This window comes from Pseudorasbora parva, chromosome 8 (assembly GCF_024679245.1).
Source record: "Pseudorasbora parva isolate DD20220531a chromosome 8, ASM2467924v1, whole genome shotgun sequence".
Lineage (NCBI taxonomy): Eukaryota > Metazoa > Chordata > Actinopteri > Cypriniformes > Gobionidae > Pseudorasbora > Pseudorasbora parva.
In genome coordinates, this window is record NC_090179.1 from 20331880 (window position 1) to 20352528 (window position 20649).

General features: G+C 39.2%; 1 protein-coding gene across 1 annotated transcript in view; it reads left to right on the forward strand.

The window, feature by feature from the left end:
• Positions 1 to 19936, forward strand: part of col4a4 (collagen, type IV, alpha 4) — a 76952-nt gene extending 57016 nt beyond the window's left edge. Inside the window, exons 38-49 of the mRNA XM_067450301.1 lie at positions 20 to 127; positions 451 to 558; positions 683 to 754; positions 838 to 966; positions 6540 to 6647; positions 6850 to 7005; positions 7216 to 7323; positions 7510 to 7653; positions 10999 to 11115; positions 11303 to 11491; positions 13634 to 13917; positions 17521 to 19936. Of these exons, the coding sequence (XP_067306402.1) occupies positions 20 to 127; positions 451 to 558; positions 683 to 754; positions 838 to 966; positions 6540 to 6647; positions 6850 to 7005; positions 7216 to 7323; positions 7510 to 7653; positions 10999 to 11115; positions 11303 to 11491; positions 13634 to 13917; positions 17521 to 17790 (1793 nt within the window). The 3' untranslated portion in view covers positions 17791 to 19936. The remainder of the gene's footprint in view (positions 1 to 19; positions 128 to 450; positions 559 to 682; positions 755 to 837; positions 967 to 6539; positions 6648 to 6849; positions 7006 to 7215; positions 7324 to 7509; positions 7654 to 10998; positions 11116 to 11302; positions 11492 to 13633; positions 13918 to 17520) is intronic.
• The last annotated feature ends 713 nt before the right edge of the window (positions 19937 to 20649 follow it).

The following is a 20649-nucleotide window of genomic DNA, read 5'->3' on the forward strand; positions in this document are numbered from 1 at the left end:
TCTCTTTTCTCCCCAAAAGCTCCCCCCGGTGACAAAGGTGACCGCGGTGACCCTGGTCCACGAGGACCAAATGGAAACTGTGGGCCACCTGGGCCACTGGGGAACACTGGCCATTGTGGATCTCCTGGTAAAATACCCTTCGTTAAATGAAAAGATCTGGCTAAAATAGTGGAAACATGTGCACTTGTGACTATATGTCACACTGAGAAAGTTTTCATACTGGTAAATAAACTTGTGACAGCAAAGTTATTACCGATAACACAGGGGTTGAGGATTTGCAGTGACCAAATCCTATGCCATCATCTGGGGCTGAGCAGACACTTTCGGTTTATAACTGTGTGTAACACTGACTACCGCAGCAAGCCTGTGACCGCACATAATTGCAAATAATAGTAATGCACCATATTAAGTTTTGCCATGTTCTCAAATAGTGTCCTTTCTGCTTTATAGGAGTGGTTGGGCCCCCAGGTCCGTGTGGAAGACATGGTCTAGAGGGTCCTCCAGGGCCTCCTGGTCGGGCAGGCCCTAAAGGAAACATAGGATGCCTTGGACTTAGAGGTTTAAAAACTTGTGATATTTACAAACTGTTGCTGCCATTCATTTTAAAACAAGAACAATTAGGTATGCATTTTAAACTTGCATTGTAAACTTTACTTTTTTATTATTTATTTATCACTTGCAGGACCTCCAGGGCCCCCAGGGCTCCATGGACTAGATGGCCTAAAGGGTGTCAAGGGTGAGATCGGATCTCGAGGTGAGATACATGTGCAATCTTTTGTGCTGTCAGATTTTTGTTTTTGTTTTTACCTGCTTGACATCTCTTTTGTTATGCATTAGGGCTGGGTTTAAAAGGTGATAGAGGCAATCCAGGGCAGACGGGAGACAAGGGTGATCCAGGAGACCCAGGGTTGCGTGGGCAATCGCAAAATGGGGTTAAAGGTCCAAAAGGACAGCCAGGTTTCCAAGGTACATGACTCATAATCATATACGACCTATTAACCATGACAAGTTTCCACAAAAATAATTAAGCAGCAAATCCATTTTCAATACTGATAGTCAGGGCTTGACATTAACTTTTTTGCTCACCAGCCACAATGGTTTGTAGTTTTCCAAAGTTACTAGCCACTCAGCATTTTCACCAAGGGGGTAATCTAGCACTCGGAAAGCGTTCCATCCATAGGGGCGGCCATTGCTAACCAAGCCATCACCTGCTGTTAGCATCCCATGACTCCCATTCATTTTTGAGTCACTTTGACAGTGAATAACTTTACATCTGAGGCATTTAAAGACTCCATTTGTCCATTGTTTATTTCTAAAGAAACACGACAATGCATACCTTCATTACCTTGTATCTTACACTATCGCCCCGCAGAAGCTGTTTTTGTAAAAATAGGCTAACAATTGCGTCATAACCAACGCGACTCTGTCGCACAGTTGAGAAATTACCGTATAGACCTGAGAAGACGCTCACAGGCAATCTTTTACTGTCTATGAGACAGTCGGGGGGACGTGGAGACATAAAGTCTGATAAAGTCAAGGGAGAAGAATGGGGAGAAGCCCATAGTGAGCCAAAAGCAACGGGAGAAAATATTTAAACAACGTGATTCAGATTTCACCTTCCACAACTACTAGAAGACCTACAGCTGTCAGACAGGTTGCTCACGTCACATCTACGTCGTCAAGCTCAGTCTGAGTCTGCGCAGTTCGCTCAGCCATCAGGAAGTGAGTGCTCCTTTACTGACCTCAATTTCCGCCGTTTAAGTCAATGGGATAGCTCTGTCCATTTCTTTTACTGTCTATGATTTTCACTGGCCACAATTTTGGTGTTTGGAAATGACATTTTATTTGATTAAAGTTTACTTTGGCATGCTTAAATTACCTGATTTTTACCTGATTGCTTTATAATCTGAACATGTAAAATATCTTTAGCAAAATAAACAGCAATGTTAAAACTAAACGAATATAAAACATCTATCACCAGTTCATTTTTAAAGGCATTTTTTGATTAATGCCTATTTAAGACATAAACTGTGTTTAAGTGAATACTCTCCAAGCGGTCATTTTGACAAAGGCTATTTGTTGTGTGTATTTGATGGTGTAGACGCACACACGTTGCGCATAAGCCTCCGTGGATTATTGTGCTTTTAATAGCTCTATCTATTTATTAACAAACGTGTTCCACAATTTAGCAACAGTAGAGACTGTATTTTACAATAATCTCAGATTGTGTCGATTCTGGCATTAAGTTTGGGGTTTGGGGGGAACCAATGCTCACCGCTGTGAAGGGAAGGAAGTTGCGCAAGACCGAACGCAGCATTTTTAATAGTTTTAACTCATATCTATTTTTAATTCCTGGGAACCAAAATCGAAAATAGGGGAGATTGGGGATGGTTGTAACACGGGTCAGTTGTAACAACTCCAATATGTCCAATCAGGAACTAGTTACAAATCATCAAATTCACTTCGCACTCACTTCGTTTAGTCCTTATTCCACATGTGATAAAGGAGAGCTCTCTGGCAGACATAGCAGATGTTAGAGGAAAAAACTATTTTGACGTAAGAAAGTAATTTATTTATTTTTTTACAGAAATTTCTGTTTTGTAGTTAAACACATCAAATTTAAATTATGTTTATTGTGTGTCTGTGTAGATATTTGTAATCCAAGTTGTTAGTGCTAATGTTTTAGCTGTTAGCTGTAAGGTAGGCTAGTTCATGGCTACATGACTGGGTTAGTTGTAACAGCAAGACTCGGGGTTAGTTGTAACAGAGTCACACACACACTAGGGTGACCAAACGTACTGTTTTCCCGGGACATGTCCTGTTTTCAAGTTCTGTCTTGGCCCTAATAAAACAATTTTCTATCCATACAGAGGGGGCTTATTTTAATTGAAATTAATAAGGCAACTTTGAGTAAACTTCGAGTATCATTTGAGTATCTCATTGCCGGGCTAAGTATCCTTATTTTCGGTAATCAAAATATGGTCACCCTACACACACAATTGTTCAAGTGTTCAATTTCAATATTTTACTATGGCTAATGCTATGACTGACAGTAATAAACATGCTTACACATAATGCTTGTGTTCAAGTTCAGTTTGTTATGGTCAATTACTATGACTGAGAGTGACAAGCACACTGAGACTGAGAGTGACACACAAATCAGTTATATTGAAAAGTTAGTTTTGAATTTAAAAAATTTAAAATATTTTTTTTTCCATAATCCTTATTTCATTATGTTACATATCACCCCAGTGGATATCATAATGTTACATCTCACACCAGGGTATGTTACAACTTATCCAGACTATGGGGTGAATTGTAACATTTCACTCCTCGTGTTTGAAACTAAACCATGCATTTTCTGTTTGTGTTGCAAAGATGATAGTTATCTCATTTAATAGCAGACACTTGTAACTCATTTGAATCACATTTTGATCACACTGGCTTAAAACTACAAGATATAGACAGAAAGGTCAAAAATGTTACAACCACCCCCGGTCTCCTACAATTAGATTATCACAGGCCTGAAGTGTAACCAGACTAAACTTTTGTTGGCCATCGTCACTCATTAACAGGGACTGAGCAAGTGAAAAAAGTATGCCTGTCTGCAGGTGGCCCAATTGCGGTTGCCACAACTCAGCTGACGGCGCCGCAGGTTTTACAGAAGCGTCCCGATCTAGGTCGTGTCCTGCACGCTGTATCTCTCTCTCTCTCTCTCTCTCTCTCTCTCTCTCTCTCTCTCTCTCTCTCTCTCTCTCTCTCTCTCTCTCTCTCTCTCTCTCTCTCTCTCTCTCTCTCTCTCTCTCTCTCTCTCTCTCGCTTGCGACTAGTAAAAATCGAACACATGGTTTAATATTATTGCTTGTAGAAACAGGTAGCAATATAGAATTCGCAATGTTACGTCTATAAAGCAATTATAATAGTAAGTGTATTTTCTTTATTGCTCCAGTACTGATAGCGTCAAAGCTTATCGATACTGCGGCCTTTCATAATTTAGCACCGGTGCTGATTTAATACCGGGTTTCCGTACCCATCCCTAGATACGACGGTCTTAGCATTTCATTTGGCTGTAGGCTAAAATTATATTCAAACCGGGCTAGTGGGAGTGGCTGTCTTACCCGCCACAGCTGAAATCTACCCGCATTTGGCGGGTTGGCGGGTGTTAATGTCAAGCCCTGCTGATAGTGATAAGAAATGTTTCTTGAGCAGCAGATCTTTATATGAGAATGATTTCTGAAGGATCATGTGAGACAGAAGACTGTAGTAATGATCTTTAAATACAAATAAAGATCAAAGTAATGATATTTAAAATACAAATTTTAATTTGGCGCATAGAGATCAAGCTGGAGGGTCAACATGGCGACCAGCATTCGAACCCCTCACCCGTATGTATTTTCAATGGCATAATATAAACTTATGAGAATACTTTATTACTTGAAAGAAGTAAATATACATTAATGAGCACATATTTTTGAAAGAACTAAGTGTTTTTAGCTAAGAATAAACTAAAAAAGTTACACAGTGTAGCTTTAACTAATGTTAACTAATGAACCTTATTGTAAAGTGTTATCAAAAAATCACTCTCATGACCCCTTTAAACATTAGTTAAAGGGGGGGTGAAACACTGAGTTTCAGGCAATCATGTCTATCTCGAGTACCTATACAGTAGTATTGCATCCTTCATATCTCCGAAAAGTCTTTAGTTTTATTATATTTATAAAAGAAATATAGGCTGTACCGAGTCTTTCCGGGGAAAAAAACAGCGCCTGGGGGCGTATTGTGTGGGCGGAGCTAAAGAATGAAAAGTGCACACAAAGCGGTGACGTCCTCAAGCGTGGAGAAACCCATGGCTATCAGTCAGATTCAACTAATACATATATGATCGAGAATCAGATTCGGAGGCTGAAATAAATTGAACAGGAGAAACAGCAACAGCAGGACGTCTGTCTCTGTGGTATGTACTGTATTTAGTGGCCTGTCAACATTTGTGTGTGTTTACTCGCAGTTTATGAGGACATGATTTCGGTTTATGGACTATTGTGTGCGACTAAACATTAGCAGTAGCAAGCAAAACGGTTTTGCACGTCAGACTAGTGTAACGTTATACATAGAACAACAATGGAGTAACCGTTAGCGCATTTGAATGACGAAGCACGCGATCGTGTTGTTTACTGATGTTTACTCACGCGATGATAGCCGACAGCACAGACATTTGAAGCAGTTTTACTCACTGACTGCTTCCAAAGAAGGTATGAACCTTTATCGCTGGGACCGCTCCGTCAAAAACACACTTCTTTGGTATGATTTAGTAAAGTCCTGTGACAGCAGTGACTGTGGAGATCCACTTTGCGATGCGACTGAAGCGATGTTGTGAAACTTCCCATCATTTCTGCGTTTAAATCGGTTCAAATGCAGCGCTGCCTTCCCGGAATGCTGTGCTGAAGCGTTGAAGTCGCTCGACGTCACCCATAGGAATAAAGAGGAGCGCGGCGCAGACTATAACGACATAAGTGTTCACGGACGACTGCATCTGCAGCTGAGCGAGTGTTTATGGGCGTGCATTTCTTCTCTTGCTCTAGTCACACATGCGCACCCTACCGGGAGAAGAGCCCGTACGGCCCATACAAGGACCTTCCGCTCTATCGACGTCAAGCGGACTCATACTCGAAAAAAACTCTCTGAAACTTGTGAAAAACCGGAAGGAGTATTTTTGACACAGAAAACATTCAACATCAGTGTTTGAAACTTTGTCTATGTTTAGGATGGGAAAGTCTTTAACAGTGTAAAAAGTTTAGTATGCATGAAACAGCATTTCACTGTTTCATGCATACAGGCTACATTCATTTAAAATTAAACATTGAAGTTGGTGCTATGTGTCGCTGTCAGTCGCCTGCTCCAATGTCCTATCCACCAATTTTACTGTGTGGACTTGTGTGACATTGATTTTTAATTTCCCACAAAGCTGATTCCGGTTACGTCTCAGTTAAACTTTTCATCTCCAAACCTGTCTGTATTTGTGAGAAGTGGCACTGTCCTGATTTGAAAAATTTGCTACTTTACGGCTTTATTATCAATTAAATAGGTGTGTGTGTTCGTGTCGGCCGCTGTCCATTTCCTAAGGTTCTGAAATGCAAAACATTTTTGACTCCTTTTTTTACATCTTTTTTTAAAGGGCTCATGCGCCCATGAGCACCCACGGAGGAAAACATAAATTGGCGCCTATGATCCATAGCATTTATTAATCTTAGTGAATGTTCATTTCAACCTTTACTAATTCATAATTCAAATCAACAGTTGTTTCTGTTAAATTTGAATAGACCGTAGATAGCATAAACTAAAATGAATAGTTAACAAATACTGTAACATGTATTACTCATTGTTAGTTTAGGCATTCTTTCAAAAACATTAAAACTATTACCAAACCTCAAACTTTAGCACAGTATAATATTTGCTTCTCACTCACACTGTTCATGGTGTACTGTAATCTCCACTGTTATCTCAGTGTTTTCTCACTGTTATCTTCCTCTTTTTTTGAATAGGAGACCCAGGTCCAACGGGTCCTCGAGGACCTCCTGGTGAAGAATGTAAGATTCTTAAACCTGGATCTTGTGGAGAAAGGGGTTACTGTGGGCCAGATGGACCTCCAGGTGTGTGTGGTCATTTGGAGATGAGCTTTCATTCTCCTTCTTCTTTTTCATGCCAATCCTGGTGTAGCACAATTGATGCATACAAATAAGATCTGAGAGCTAAGGTGGATGGCAGTACCACAAATCAGGCGGTATTGTTCATATGTAGAGACTGTGTTTATGTATAAGATTATGTATTATGATCTGTGTTTTGCTGTTCTAGGGCCCATGGGAGAGATTGGAGAACCAGGCAATGTCTTCAGAGTGTGTGGTGATTTTGGTGACCCAGGTTGTCCTGGATCACCAGGATATAAAGGAGAAAAAGGATGCAGTGGGCCCAAAGGCCTGCCAGGGTGTCAAGGCCAAGAAGGTCCAAAAGGTAAAAGAAACGGCTTTCATTAAAAAGTGTCTTAAGTGTCTAAAATGTTGCACTATTCATGCACTTTTTGTGAAACTATATGCTTACCAAGAGTTTTGTGATTTTATTATTATTATTATTATTATTATTATTATTATTATTATTATTATTATTATTATTATTATTATTATTATTATTATTATTATTATCATCATCATTATTATTGCACAGGTGATAGAGGACAATGTGGGCTTATGGGCCTTCCGGGACCCTGTGGCCCTACAGGTGATTATGGACCCCCAGGACTCTGTGGTGTAAAAGGAGAGAAAGGGTGCACAGGTCAGTAGAGCCTTCAAGTTGGCCATCTTAAAAATCAATAAAGTTATAATTTATACCCCTTTCAATCTCTCTCTCTCTCTCTCTCTCTCTCTCTCTCTCTCTCTCTCTCTCTCTCTCTCTCTCTCTCTCTCTCTCTCTCTCTCTCTCTCTCTCTCTCTCTCTCTCTCTCTCTCTCCGTATTTATAGGTCTAAAAGGAGATCCTGGGGATGTCAGGTATCCTGTTGATCCTTGTCCCCATCCTCCTCCAGGCCTTCCTGGTGCTCCTGGTCCACAAGGTCCAGTAGGTGAAAGTGGAGAAAACGGACCTAATGGCTTTCCGGGACTAAAAGGTAAAACTCAATTTAGCAGCAAGGCATTTATTTGTTATTATTATTTATTTCAATAAAAAAAGTTAAAATAACATTAAAAACCTGAACTTAAATTAAAATGTTTCCTTGGCAACTGACTGAAATAAATAAGCTTAAGTTAAAGGTGCACTATGTAGTATTTTTGCAGTAAAATATCCAAAAACCACTAGGCCAGTGTTATATATTTTGTTCAGTTGCGTACTTACAATTAGAGCCCTGCACGGGCCTCAAATCTAGGCCCTAGCCCGGCCCTGGCCCGAGACGCTGAGGCCCTAGCCCGGCCCGTGTCCGACAGCTTATCAAAATTCTCGGCCCGAGTCCGACTGGAGCCCGTTTTTTTTTTTTTTTTTTTTTTTTTTCTTCAGCCATTAAAATAGTTCTGTTTTGTTTTTAATGTCAAAGTAGTTATATTTCGTTTCGTTTCTTTATTGAGTTAATTTAGAAAAATGTTTAGAGCATTTTTTTGTTTGTTAAATTATAGTTTTAATTTTTTTTAAGTGACGACCAAGCGACCAGCGGCCGACAGTGAGTTAACCGCATATTAAATCTATTTAGTCTCTCAAATCAACTCTTGACTTGTCTTGCCTATAATAAAATCCATAAATATAAAACACTTAAAGCATCACAATGTTAGTTAATTTCGCCTACTATTACCACCAGTAGCCTAAAAGGTATTTTTGACGAGCTGAGGCAGGCTGATTCTGCTCGCGGCTCTCGCAAATGGAGCTAAACAATCTAAAAACAAATAATAATAAAAATAACATGCAGGTTGTCTTATAGCCTACCTTACACCTACGCAAAATGAATATAAATCCGATCTTCAATTCCCGTGGTATATGCTCATTTAACGGAGTTTACAGCAACGGAAGCAAAAGATTCAAGATGCATTTTATTCAGCAGCTTATTTCAAATTCAAAGACCACATAAGAAAGCGCGCACTGGTAAGATCATAAGTCTCATTCATTTTTATTGAAGATGATTGTGTTTTTGAGCATCTAAGACTTATTTTAAGTTTCATTTACGGCCATTTGCGTTGGCTTGCATTAGTCATTTGCGGCGATGCGTGCAGCGCCCTCATATCTATCTGACTACAACATATAGCCCATAACACGCTCTCACACCTTTATTTTTTAACCGTTTGCCAGGAGTAAAATGTATACATGGGGTTTAAACAACCAGATAGGCTACATTTACATTTGTCCAGTTTCGTCTGAAATGCTTTCATCCTTCTGAATTGGTTTGTTTAGTGATCGGACTACATTGATAGCCCTGTTCATTAATAGCAGTAGACGCCCCGCGGATGACACGCAACAGAAACGCCACGCTCAACACCACGCTTGCAGTGTGTCTCCGGCCTTAACTCTAGCAGCTGCGCTGAAGAAACGCGGGCTGCTGCTGCTGGCGCAGACTCTGAACATGCTCTGAACACTGTGCGAGCCATCTTGACAGTCGCGTTAGCTATTATGGTCTCGTGTTCACCAGCGCAGAACATCTCATTGTTCCTTTTAATTAATAAAATAAATATAAAAAGAAGGAGAAGCCTAAAAAAGGCCCGAAGCCCGGCCCGCGTTTTAGGTATGACGTGAAAATTGGCCCGAAGCCCGGCCCGAGGGGCGTAAAAAAGTCGGGGCCCGTCGGGCTCAGGCATAAATGCAGGGCTCTACTTACAATATCCCAAATGTTTCCAACTATTTGTAAATTGTGAGAAAATTGCTATTTTAACTAAGGACCGGGATGTTTCAGCGTAGCGTTTGAGCGAGTCGCCTGTCAATCGCGTCATATCTGCGTTACCCTTCTTTTTTATTCTGCAGAAGCGCTTTTCTCTTAGCAGTGTGAACATGTCACAGCAGCGCCGAGCGAACAAACAGAGTAACGTCATAACATCATTTTAAACACACTTAAATGTATCTAATATGATAAACAGAGCTGCTTTACCTTACAATCATGACCGGAAAAGGTGGAAGTGCGGGCTCCCGGCAACTGTGTCCCGACCCGCCATAATAAAAGCCCCGGTGCTCGCGAGCTGTGTGTTTGTGTAACAATCACTCCAGCGGCCGTGCTCAGCTCCACAACACTCGGTCCTGCTCTGCTTTACACTACAGTAACGTTAATAACCGCATCCATTAACATGATTTCTGACCGAGTCCTATTTTCCACCGGCTGTGAGGTGAAGACCACATGTCCCAAGATGCTGCGCTCACACTTGGCGTCATCAAAATACACCTTTGTTTAGAATAGGCACCCTCCAGTGGACGGAAAGTTGCATAGTGCACCTTTAAAGTCTAAAGCTACATTAAAAAACTTAAAAGAAAATTACTAAAATTTAAATAAATAAAAAATAAAAAATATATAAAAATACTGAAAATATAAAAATTAAAGTGATTTCAAAATAGTAATAAATACTATATTTGTGTATAAATAATACTATCACTGCACACATTTTTGGATGCCAAGACTGAAAAATCAAACTTTATATTTGCAAAAAAAGCACCATAGACTATTTATTAAAGTAGTCCATAAAACAATTTTTCTTGCTTTTAAATCAATCAAAAGTGTCACATTAAGATCAGATGACTGAGAACCAATGATTTTTAAAGCCATTAACATCAAAACTGACGCATCTTCAGGTTTTAACATGCAAAAGTTAATGACTTTTGATGAGGTCCACACTGGTTCCTTTGACTGTTACCGTAAACAGTAATGATCTACTGGCCGACATGTTGGGGCTCAATGTCCTCTAGTTCTGTCCTAGAGAATTTAATTTAATGTGATGGAGATCAAAACGAGGCAGGCAAAAATGTACATAAAGAGTTCAAAACACAAACAATTCTGATTTAAATGCAGCTACACCAGCCATGACTTCATCTAGACACATCATCCTGATTAAAACTGCCAGATCCATCAAAAAATTCAAGTTCAAAATGTACTGAATCCAGAATCTATTGTTTGCAGAGCTCACTACTTAAGGAAATGTATTTTAGTATAAAATGTCCTTTTTACCTACTAGCCTGTTATTCACTTCATTATATTTAGTCCCATAGAGTAAATCACATTTGTATCACATAAATCTGGACAAATTAAGGGGACAGTCACAAAGCCAGTCACAATTAAGAAAGCTTATTGGTGATTTAAAAGATGTTGTTAATCATTTCATTTAATGGCACATGGGATTTCCAACTAATGTAAATCAATATTTGCATAGTATAATATTAGTAAATGAATCTCTCACACACATTGTCCCACGAAATCCCATCTATGTCCTGCAACAGAGCAATAACCAGGTCACCCTAGTAGAGTTTACAGTGTATTTCTGTTATTTCTGTTCAGGTGTGAATGGATCAAAGGGAGATGATGGGTTATCTGGACCTCCCGGGCCAGTAGGACCAGATGGACCTTCCGGAAGCCCTGGAGAGAGAGGCATGGAAGGGCCCCAAGGCATTGAGGGTATGTTAGTGTGTATCGCTAACAACTTGCAGTGTTTACAGACTCAACTACGCCTGACACTGTTGTATCTTCTATCCTTCTTCTATCCAATCATTCATCCACTGCATATACATTCATTTAGCGGATGTGCAACCCAATCATCAACCCAACCCTTTATCCATCCTTTCACTTTTATTATTTATCTCAGGACCCCCAGGACCAGTTGGGGAACGAGGTCCACCTGGAATCGATGAGACTTTTACCTCGGGCTTCCTTTTGGTGAAGCACAGCCAGTCTGAGATTGTGCCAACTTGTCCCCTGGGCCTAACCAAGTTATGGACCGGTTACAGCCTGTTATATCTGGAGGGTCAGGAGAGAGCACACACACAAGACCTGGGTGTGTGGATAATACACGTTCACACTCAAAAACGTGCCTGTGATTCCATAAAATGCTGTGACTAGGTAGACAGCTGACTAGCGGAACAAGCTAGTCATGGCGTAACAGGCTGTCTTATTTTAGTATCATTCAGATACTAGTGTTTTTTTCTGTTTTCATTTGTGTGTTTTTGTCTGTTTTAGTAAGTTTGTTGTGTTTTTTGCCATTTTTATTTATTTTTGTTTTAAATGTCTATATACTGTTATTTGAGTACAGTACATCAAAAAATACACTATATTGCCAAAAGTATTGGGACACTCCTCCAAATCATTGAATTCAGGTGTTTCAATCACTTTCATGGCCACAGGTGTATAAAATCACGCACCTAGGCATGCAGAAGCTTCTAAAAACATTTGTGAAAGAATGGGTCGCTTTCAGGAGCTCAGTGAATTAAAGGGTGGTACCATGATAAGTTGCCAACTGTGCAAGTCCATTTGTGAAATACTAAATATTCCACGGTCAACTGTTAGTGGTATTATAATAAAGTGGGAGCAATTGGGAACAACAGCAACTCAGCCACGAAGTGGTAAGCCACGTAAAATAGTAGGCCAATTTTCTGCAGAGTCAATAGCTACAGACTTCCAAATTTTGTGTGGCCTTCAAATTAGGTCAAGAACAGTGAGTAGAGAGTTTCTTGGAATGGGTTTCCATGGCCGAGCAGCTGCTTCCAAGCCTCTAAGAAATCAGTCATTTAACCTGGTGAAAAACAGCTCTGTTTTCAGCAAGCCGTTTCAGTGCATGTGCCCTTAATGCTGATTAGCTTTGCTCACCCCGCCCCTCTGTTCTGTGGGGGCTTTGACACAACGCACGTGAAGCATTGCTTTGACAACAAGAGAAAGTATGGCAACGCCAGTCTCTCAGGACACATCTGTGCAAGTTCAACCGTATCAATTCGAATTTGGATCAGCAAACCTGTGCCGCTGTAAAGTTTTCATTGAGAGCTGGTGCCAACATTGCAGTTTCTTTTGGCTGGCCACATGTTGCACCATGGCCAAATCTTCAGATGTGCTTGCCTATACAAATGCAAATAAGTGATCAGATAACATAACGTATTCTGGAGTAATACTGAAAAAAATAATTTTGAGTATTTATAGTATTGAATCATACTCATTTGCAGGATGTAAGAGTATTTTTCAGGTATTGTGTTACCATTCGTCTTCATGCAGTAATAACTGTTACAACACAATTTTTTAAATTGCTTCTTTTTTTTATCAGTAACAGAGACCGTCTACAAAAGTAAGCATGGTGTAGTGTTACCATGTTATCTTTATCACCAGCGTACACAGTTTGTAACAACACAATAACCATAACGCATTGTTCATTATAAACTTCTTCTGCAACAGGAACACGAACAGATGGTACAGATCATTTTTTCAGGAACAGCTTCTTAGCAAAACCTGCATGATACTGACCCTCGTTTATAAAGCAGTCTGATGAGAAATGATTCGCGCAAACGTGAAAGCATTAACGTTGATTGTGGGGAATATTACCATCGAAAACAAAACTTAGCCACTGCATCTTCAGTGGTTCGGCTTTAGGAACATCAAAATGACTGCTGTATTTATTATTACACCCAAGAACAGAACACCACAATCACTTAAACACCATTCTGCTCCAGCGTATCAACAATGGCGGACGACAGCTTGAGCTCACTCAGGGCGGGTCTGAGTTGAAACGCTGCTTATCAACAGTCATGGGAGGGGCGTCCGACTGTGTGACGTCACATGGTCGAACGGCTTGAGCCAGGCCTTCTCGTCCAACATCAGTGTCTGACCTCACAAATGCACTTCTAGAAGAATGGTCAAAAATTCCCATAAACACACTCCTAAACCTTGTGGACAGCCTTCCCAGAAGAGCTGAAGCTGTTATAGCTGCAAAGTGTGGGCCAACTCCATATTAAATCCTATGGTTTAAGAATGGGATGTTATTAATGTTCATGTTCATGTAAAGGCAGGTGTCACAAAACTTTTGGCAATTTAGTGTATTGCTTTTGGCAACTAGCTGAAATAAAAATTTTCGTTTTTTATAAATATATTTATTTATTTTTTTCATTTTTTATAACATATTCAAACGTATTTGTGTGTGTGTGTGTGTTTTCACCAGGCCAGGCAGGTTCATGTGTACCGATGTTCAGCACCATGCCGTTCTCCTGCTGTAATATGCACTCCTGTAATTATGCCAGCCGCAACGACAAATCCTATTGGCTGTCTACAACCGCCTCAATTCCAATGAATCCCATGAAAGGAATGGAAATTCAGCCACACATCAGCAGGTGTGTGGTGTGTGAGGCTTCATCGCCAGCTATTGCAGTACACAGTCAAGACAGTCTTGAACCAAAGTGTCCACCAAAATGGGACATCCTCTGGTCCGGATTTTCATTCATTATGGTAAGGAAAGAGAAGTACAGCTCTGTTCCACCCCTAGTAAGCTTTGGGGGGGGGTTGAGCTTTAGATCACGTTCCCGGAGCCGCTGCTGTGGTGCTGTTTCGAGATTGGTTTTGCTGTTTTGAAAGTCAGTATAAACACAGAGGAAAAGTATTCCAGAAAAGAGAAGAGAATGGATGTTAAATTCTTCCTATCATTGTTGTCTGACATCTCATGCGGCTTGGGGTATTTTTATAACAGTAAAGGATGTTTACATGAGAAATGCTAAGAAGGTGTAGCGTTCAGTCCATTACAAAACAATGCGTGTATTCCCATTATATAATCAAAATCCACTTATAGTAATCGGATGATGGGTTTTGTGTTTATTGATGTGTGATTTGATGCTATTTGTAGCACTAAATCATAAGCATCATTGGGAATAATATTTTACTTAATAATTTAACATGTTATAAAGTAAAATATCTATCCTCCGGTGGACCGCCTTCTGTATTCAACTTACGAAAAAAGTGTAACTGGCAACGTGTACCATAAGGACGTGTTATTTCCCCCCCACCCCTTCTTATAACTCTGATTGTATTTGTCTGAAAGAAGAATGTCATATACACTGAGGATGACCTAAGAGTGTGTAAATCATGGGCTAATTTTCATTTTTGTGTGAACTATCCCTTTGAAGGTAAATGGAAAAACCTAAAAGATACATACATGAGGAAAAATGCATATTTTATTCAGTACTAAAAAATATTTAAAAATATAGATAATAAAAATAAAAACATTTTGTACCATGATAGATAGATAGTCTAGAACTAGACTGTATTGTATTATGAATTGTGTTGACGTCTAATAAGAGTTTATTAATTCAAAGTGAAGAGATTGGGTGGTGGAGGGATGCTAAAAAACTGTCAAGGAAAAGAAGGTAAACTGCAGTATACAGGTCCTTCTCAAAAAATTAGCATATTGTGATAAAGTTCATTATTTTCCATAATGTAATGATAAAAATTAAACTTTCATATATTTTAGATTCATTGCACACCAACTGAAATATTTCAGGTCTTTTATTGTTGTAATACTGATGATTTTGGCATACAGCTCATGAAAACCTCAAATCTAAAAAAATTAGCATATTTCATCCGACCAATAAAAGAAAAGTGTTTTTAATGCAAAAAAAGTCAACCTTCAAATAATTATGTTCAGTTATGCACTCAATACTTGGTGGGGACTCCTTTTGCAGAAATGACTGCTTCAATGCGGCGTGGCATGGAGGCGATCAGCCTGTGGCACTCCTGAGGTGTTATGGAGGCCCAGGATGCTTCGATAGCGGACTTAAGCTCATCCAGAGTGTTGGGTCTTGAGTCTCTCAACTTTCTCTTCACAATATCCCACAGATTCTCTATGGGGTTCAGGTCAGGAGAGTTGGCAGGCCAACTGAGCACAGTAATACCATGGTCAGTAAACCATTTACCAGTGGTTTTGGCACTGTGAGCAGGTGCCAGGTCGTGCTGAAAAACCAAATCTTCATCTCCATAAAGCTTTTCAGCAGATGGAAGCATGAAGTGCTCCAAAATCTCCTGATAGCTAGCTGCATTGACCCTGCCCTTGATAAAACACAGTGGACCAACACCAGCAGCTGACATGGCACCCCAGACCATCACTGAGTGTGGGTACTTGACACTGGACTTCAGGCATTTTGGCATTTCCTTCTCCCCAGTCTTCCTCCAGACTCTGGCACTTTGATTTCCGAATGAAAATTTGCTTTCATCTGAAAAAAGTACTTTGGACCACTGAGCAACAGTCCAGTGCTGCTTCTCTGTAGCCCAAAAGTGGCTTGACCCGGGGAATGCGGCTCCTGTAGCCCATTTCCTGCACACGCCTGTGCACGGTGGCTCTGGATGTTTCTACTCCAGACTCCACTGCTTCCGCAGGTCCCCCAAGGTCTGGAATCGGTCCTTCTCCACAATCTTCCTCAGGGTCCGGTCACCTCTTCTCGTTGTGCAGCGTTTTTTGCCACACTTTTCCTTCCCACAGACTTCCCACAGATGTACCTTGATACAGCACTCTGGGAACAGCCTATTCGTTCAGAAATTTCTTTCTGTGTCTTACCCTCTCGCTTGAGGGTGTCAATGATGGCCTTCTGGACAGCAGTCAGGTCGGCAGTCTTACCCATGATTTCGGTTTTGAGTAATGAACCAGGCTGACGCCGCATTCACACGGGGCGTAGGCGTTAACGCGTCCCATTTACTTTGAATGGGTGACATCATCCGTTGCCAAACTGAATTGTGGGTTCTGTCGCGGCGCTTCACTCGCGTTGCAAGCGGCAGAAGTTGAAGATTTTTCAACTTTTCAAGTGCCAGCGCAGGCTTCATTCAATCAGATCGCCGTGTGCAAATATCCTACAGCAGACGCTAGCCAATTGCGTTCATTACTGCTCCGTGAACCATCCAGATGCAGCTCCCGGACCACTACGTGATATTCTTCCCGCTGTCGGCGCTTTTTCAGGATTTAATGTACTTAACAGCTTCGTGCACCTGTGCAGTGCACTGACAACAACTACACGGGCAATCGCACTCACACATACAACCAAATCGGCATCCATTTCGTCTCACAGACTAGCTGTCATAAAAAGGCGCTTTTTTGTGTTGTGTGTTGGTGCAAGCGGCAAGTTAATGTGATTGGCTGTTGTCACTATGACGATCCCGTCAGCACCCAGCTTCAGCCACGCCCTCCGTCAAGCATTAACGCCTACGCCCCGTGTGAATGCGGCGTGAGAGTTTTTAAAAGCCTCAGGAATCATTTGCAGGTGTTTAGAGTTAATTAGTTGATTCAGATGAACTCGTTTAGAGAACATTTTCATGATATGCTAATTTTTTGTGTTAGGAATTTTGGGTTTTCATGAGTTGTATGCTAAAATCATCAGTATTAAAACAATAAAAGACCTGAAATATTTCAGTTGGTGTGAATCTAAAATATATGAAAGTTTAATTTGTATCATTACATTATGGAAAATAAGGAACTTTTTCACAATATGCACATTTTTTGAGAAGGACCTGTATATACACCTCTTATCGTTGATTAAATCGATTAACTTAATGTGCTCCACTCGTGTTCAATTAGGTTTAATTATCTGAATGTGCTCCTCCCATAATGTGTTAATAAAACATCACTTTATATCAAAATGTTGAAAAGTGACAGTAAAGACATGTATAATGATACGAAAAAAATAATAAATTCTCAAATAACATTTTTTTACTCTATCTGTTAGAGAGTCCTGAAAAAAAATGTATCCCAGTTTCCACAAAAATTTTATTCAGCACAATTTTTCAGGTTTTCAACAATAACAATAAGAAATGTTGAAAAATCTTCATATTATAATGATTTCTGAAGGATCATGTGACACTGAAGACTGCAGTAGTGATGCTGAAAACTAAATCACTGGAATAAATTATATTTTCAAATATTTTGAAATAGATATTTTACATTTTAATAATATGTTACAATATTACTTTTTTTATCAAGTAAAAGAGAACCAACCCAAACTTTTAAATATTAGTTTGTATCTCTTTATAATTTAAACCAATTACATGATGCAACTTTATTTCTGTGTTATCCAGCATACAGGGTCAGGGGACGAGGGAGGTGGACAGTCTCTGACGTCAACAGGAAGCTGCTTGCAGGACTTCCGCAGTCAGCCGTTCGTGGAGTGCCAAGGTTCGCATGGCACATGCCAGTATTACGCCACTATCTACAGTTTCTGGCTGACAAGAGTGGACCTGCAGCACTTTAACGCCAAACCTCAAAGTACTGTGCTCAACACCGAAAAGGAGCAGCGCGATAGCGTCAGCAAATGCAACGTCTGCATGATGAAAGATCCTAACAATTGATAGAAGTCATGCATGTTTTCTAAAAAAAAACTGCACTGAGAATGCACATCAATAGGTCACTGGATTGGAGGTGATTGAGATGCTTTTGGTCACTTTTTTTGGAGAGGATAAAATGGGCATCATTTGTGACCATTTTTTGTTGAACTACAGGCTGTGAACTTTTTACTTCACTGGATTTGTTCCCACTTAGTCTTCTTTTACAGCTTTACACCCAGTACACATTTTGCTTCTAGTTTTTATCGTATTTTGGTGCTAGCAAAATCCAGCACCATTTGCACAAAATCCTATACACCAATATTCATGTTCTCCCTGGTTCCTTGTTTCAGCCACTATTATGTCTGTGCACATTATCAAATATTAACAGCACAATATTGTTATGCAGGTTTAGGTCTATGGTGCCATTTTTAACCCATGCAAAGCATGAATACTAAAACCTTGACAATAAAACTCACGTGATACAGTGAAATCAAATAGGAACGTCTACTAGCAGCTATTGCCATTGCTAGCTAAATTGATATTGCGGTCAGTGTGAAGGCACCTTTTGTCATTTCGGTTAAGTTTTCTCTGTATAGAATTTAACAAATGACTGGATGATAATCTGATTGGTTTTCTAGACTTGAATTTCAAATTTTCTCAAACTCAAACCAAGCGATTTGTGCAGCGTGTGGTCACATTGTCCTGTTTTCCCACAAATTTCTGCAGGCTAAATTTAGTAATTTTGCATGCCAAATTATGCTGAAATTGTGCTGAAACTTTACTGTTTATTTTTTTCTTAACTAAATTAAGGAACTAAAGTAAATCAAGACAACATTTCTTAGCTGTTGGTTTGTAGAATGTTCAAGAAGATATCATTTTTGGAGACAATTTCATCTCTAGCGACAATCAAGGTGTGCGTTACTATCTGCTTTGTTTAATTTCCATGCAAACGCCAAGATGCACATCAATTCTAAAAAGGTACATAAAAACGTATGCACACAATTGAGGCATATAAAAAAAATATTTATTCTTAAATAAGACAGGCTCTGAGGTGCAAGTAATTTATGCAAAAAAGCCAGAGTGGCTTCCCCTATGGAGTAAAACCGCTGGGTTCCGGAAGTAAAAACTCCCTTCACTTTCCCAATAGGGACATTTGTTTTGAATAACTTGCAAATCTTAAGAAAACCTTACTGTGTGCTATGAGGATTTTAATCCAAGATGTTTGCTTCTGCTGAAGCCATAAACCTGTATTATTTTACCTTTTTTTTAATCCTCATTATTCCCTTGTCATTTTGACCCATACATTTTTTTTTTTTTTTTTTTTTGAGAGAGTTCAAAAAAAAGTGGTCCAAGACCACAGAACTATTGTCGCACTTGAACAACAAATGCACACAAAAAATGTACTGGTTTTAGAAGTTTTGTGATTCAAATTTTGAAAAGTAACAAATCTTTTCTTCGCTGGTCAATTCGACCCCCATAGGAATGAATGGAATATGAGGAATGCTTCAGTACACAGGACAAAACAAACTATGAATTGCCAAAACTTTGCCACAAAAAAGTATTTTATAATGTCGACGTGTATCTGAATACATATTGAAAATAACTTACTTTAGGACCCATTAGAACAGCTCATTTGCTCCATATAGAGTATACTATAGAGCAAAAAGGCCATCTAGTGGCAAGAGTCATGAAATAAATTTTCCCACAAGAGGTCTGCAAAGATACACAATGTGAGATATTTTGAATTGGATTAAAAGGGTAATGCATGAAATAGTTATTTTTTAAGTTGAAAGAATGCACTTAAATTGAGTATTTATGTATTATTTATTGATACAATCTTGTAATTTAAAAGGTAAACAAAAAATAAAAAACTCAAAAAGTTGCATTATAATTTTATCAAAATATCATCCAAATGTAATGAAATAAACTTTGTGGACAAAAAAGCAACAACATTTAGTATAATTTTGACCCATGAGGGAAGGATTTGTTACAAAGTGCGAGGGAAGGGTGAGGGTTAAATAATAACGTTTTACAGAGTTCCTGGTGAAAAACTACATTACCCATGATGCTGTACAGAAAATTACACAGTTGAAAAAGCAGCATGTCAAAATATCTCTTTAGTTTCATGAGGTCAATCTCCCTACAGTCTCAAAATACGTAATTGTTTGTGTGTGTGTGTGTGTGTGTGTGTGTGTATATATATATATATATATATATATATATATATATATATATAATCAATATTTGTAAAAGGATAGTTTTATATTTCTTCATAATTTTTAATTCAATTATGCTGTTTGCAATGCTTCATGGGATTGTAGTTCTTTACCTCACTAAAGCTGTTAAGTCTAGTACATGTGTCTTTTTGTGTAATTTTTAAAAACTGTAGTATGTAGTGTTGTGATTCACATCGTGGCAGGTTAGCTTGGTTCATGGCTCATCCTTCCCTCTGGCACTTAAACCATAAATACACAAAAAAAAAAAAAAAAAAAATACTGAATTCGAGGTTTATGTGGTAGTAATTTTTTTTAAAAGTTACAAATCCTTTGACCCCCATTAGGAATGAATGGAATGCGAGGAATGCCTTAGCATACATAGAAAACCAACTACTCAAAATTAAAACAAAAAATGCTAAAACTATTTTAATAATGTCTACATGTGTATCTGAATGCATTCTGCAATAACTGACTTTAGGACACAGTGGAACAGCTCATTTGCTCCATTTAGAGCTATAAGGGCAAGAGTCATGAAATATCATGTTTAAATATCACAATTCAACAAGAGATCGGCAGAGATCCCATGACTAGCATTATCAGGTCAATATGGCTGTGAATGTGAATCCTTGGAGGATAGTCAAGACTTCGGTCTTGTAGTAGTTAGACG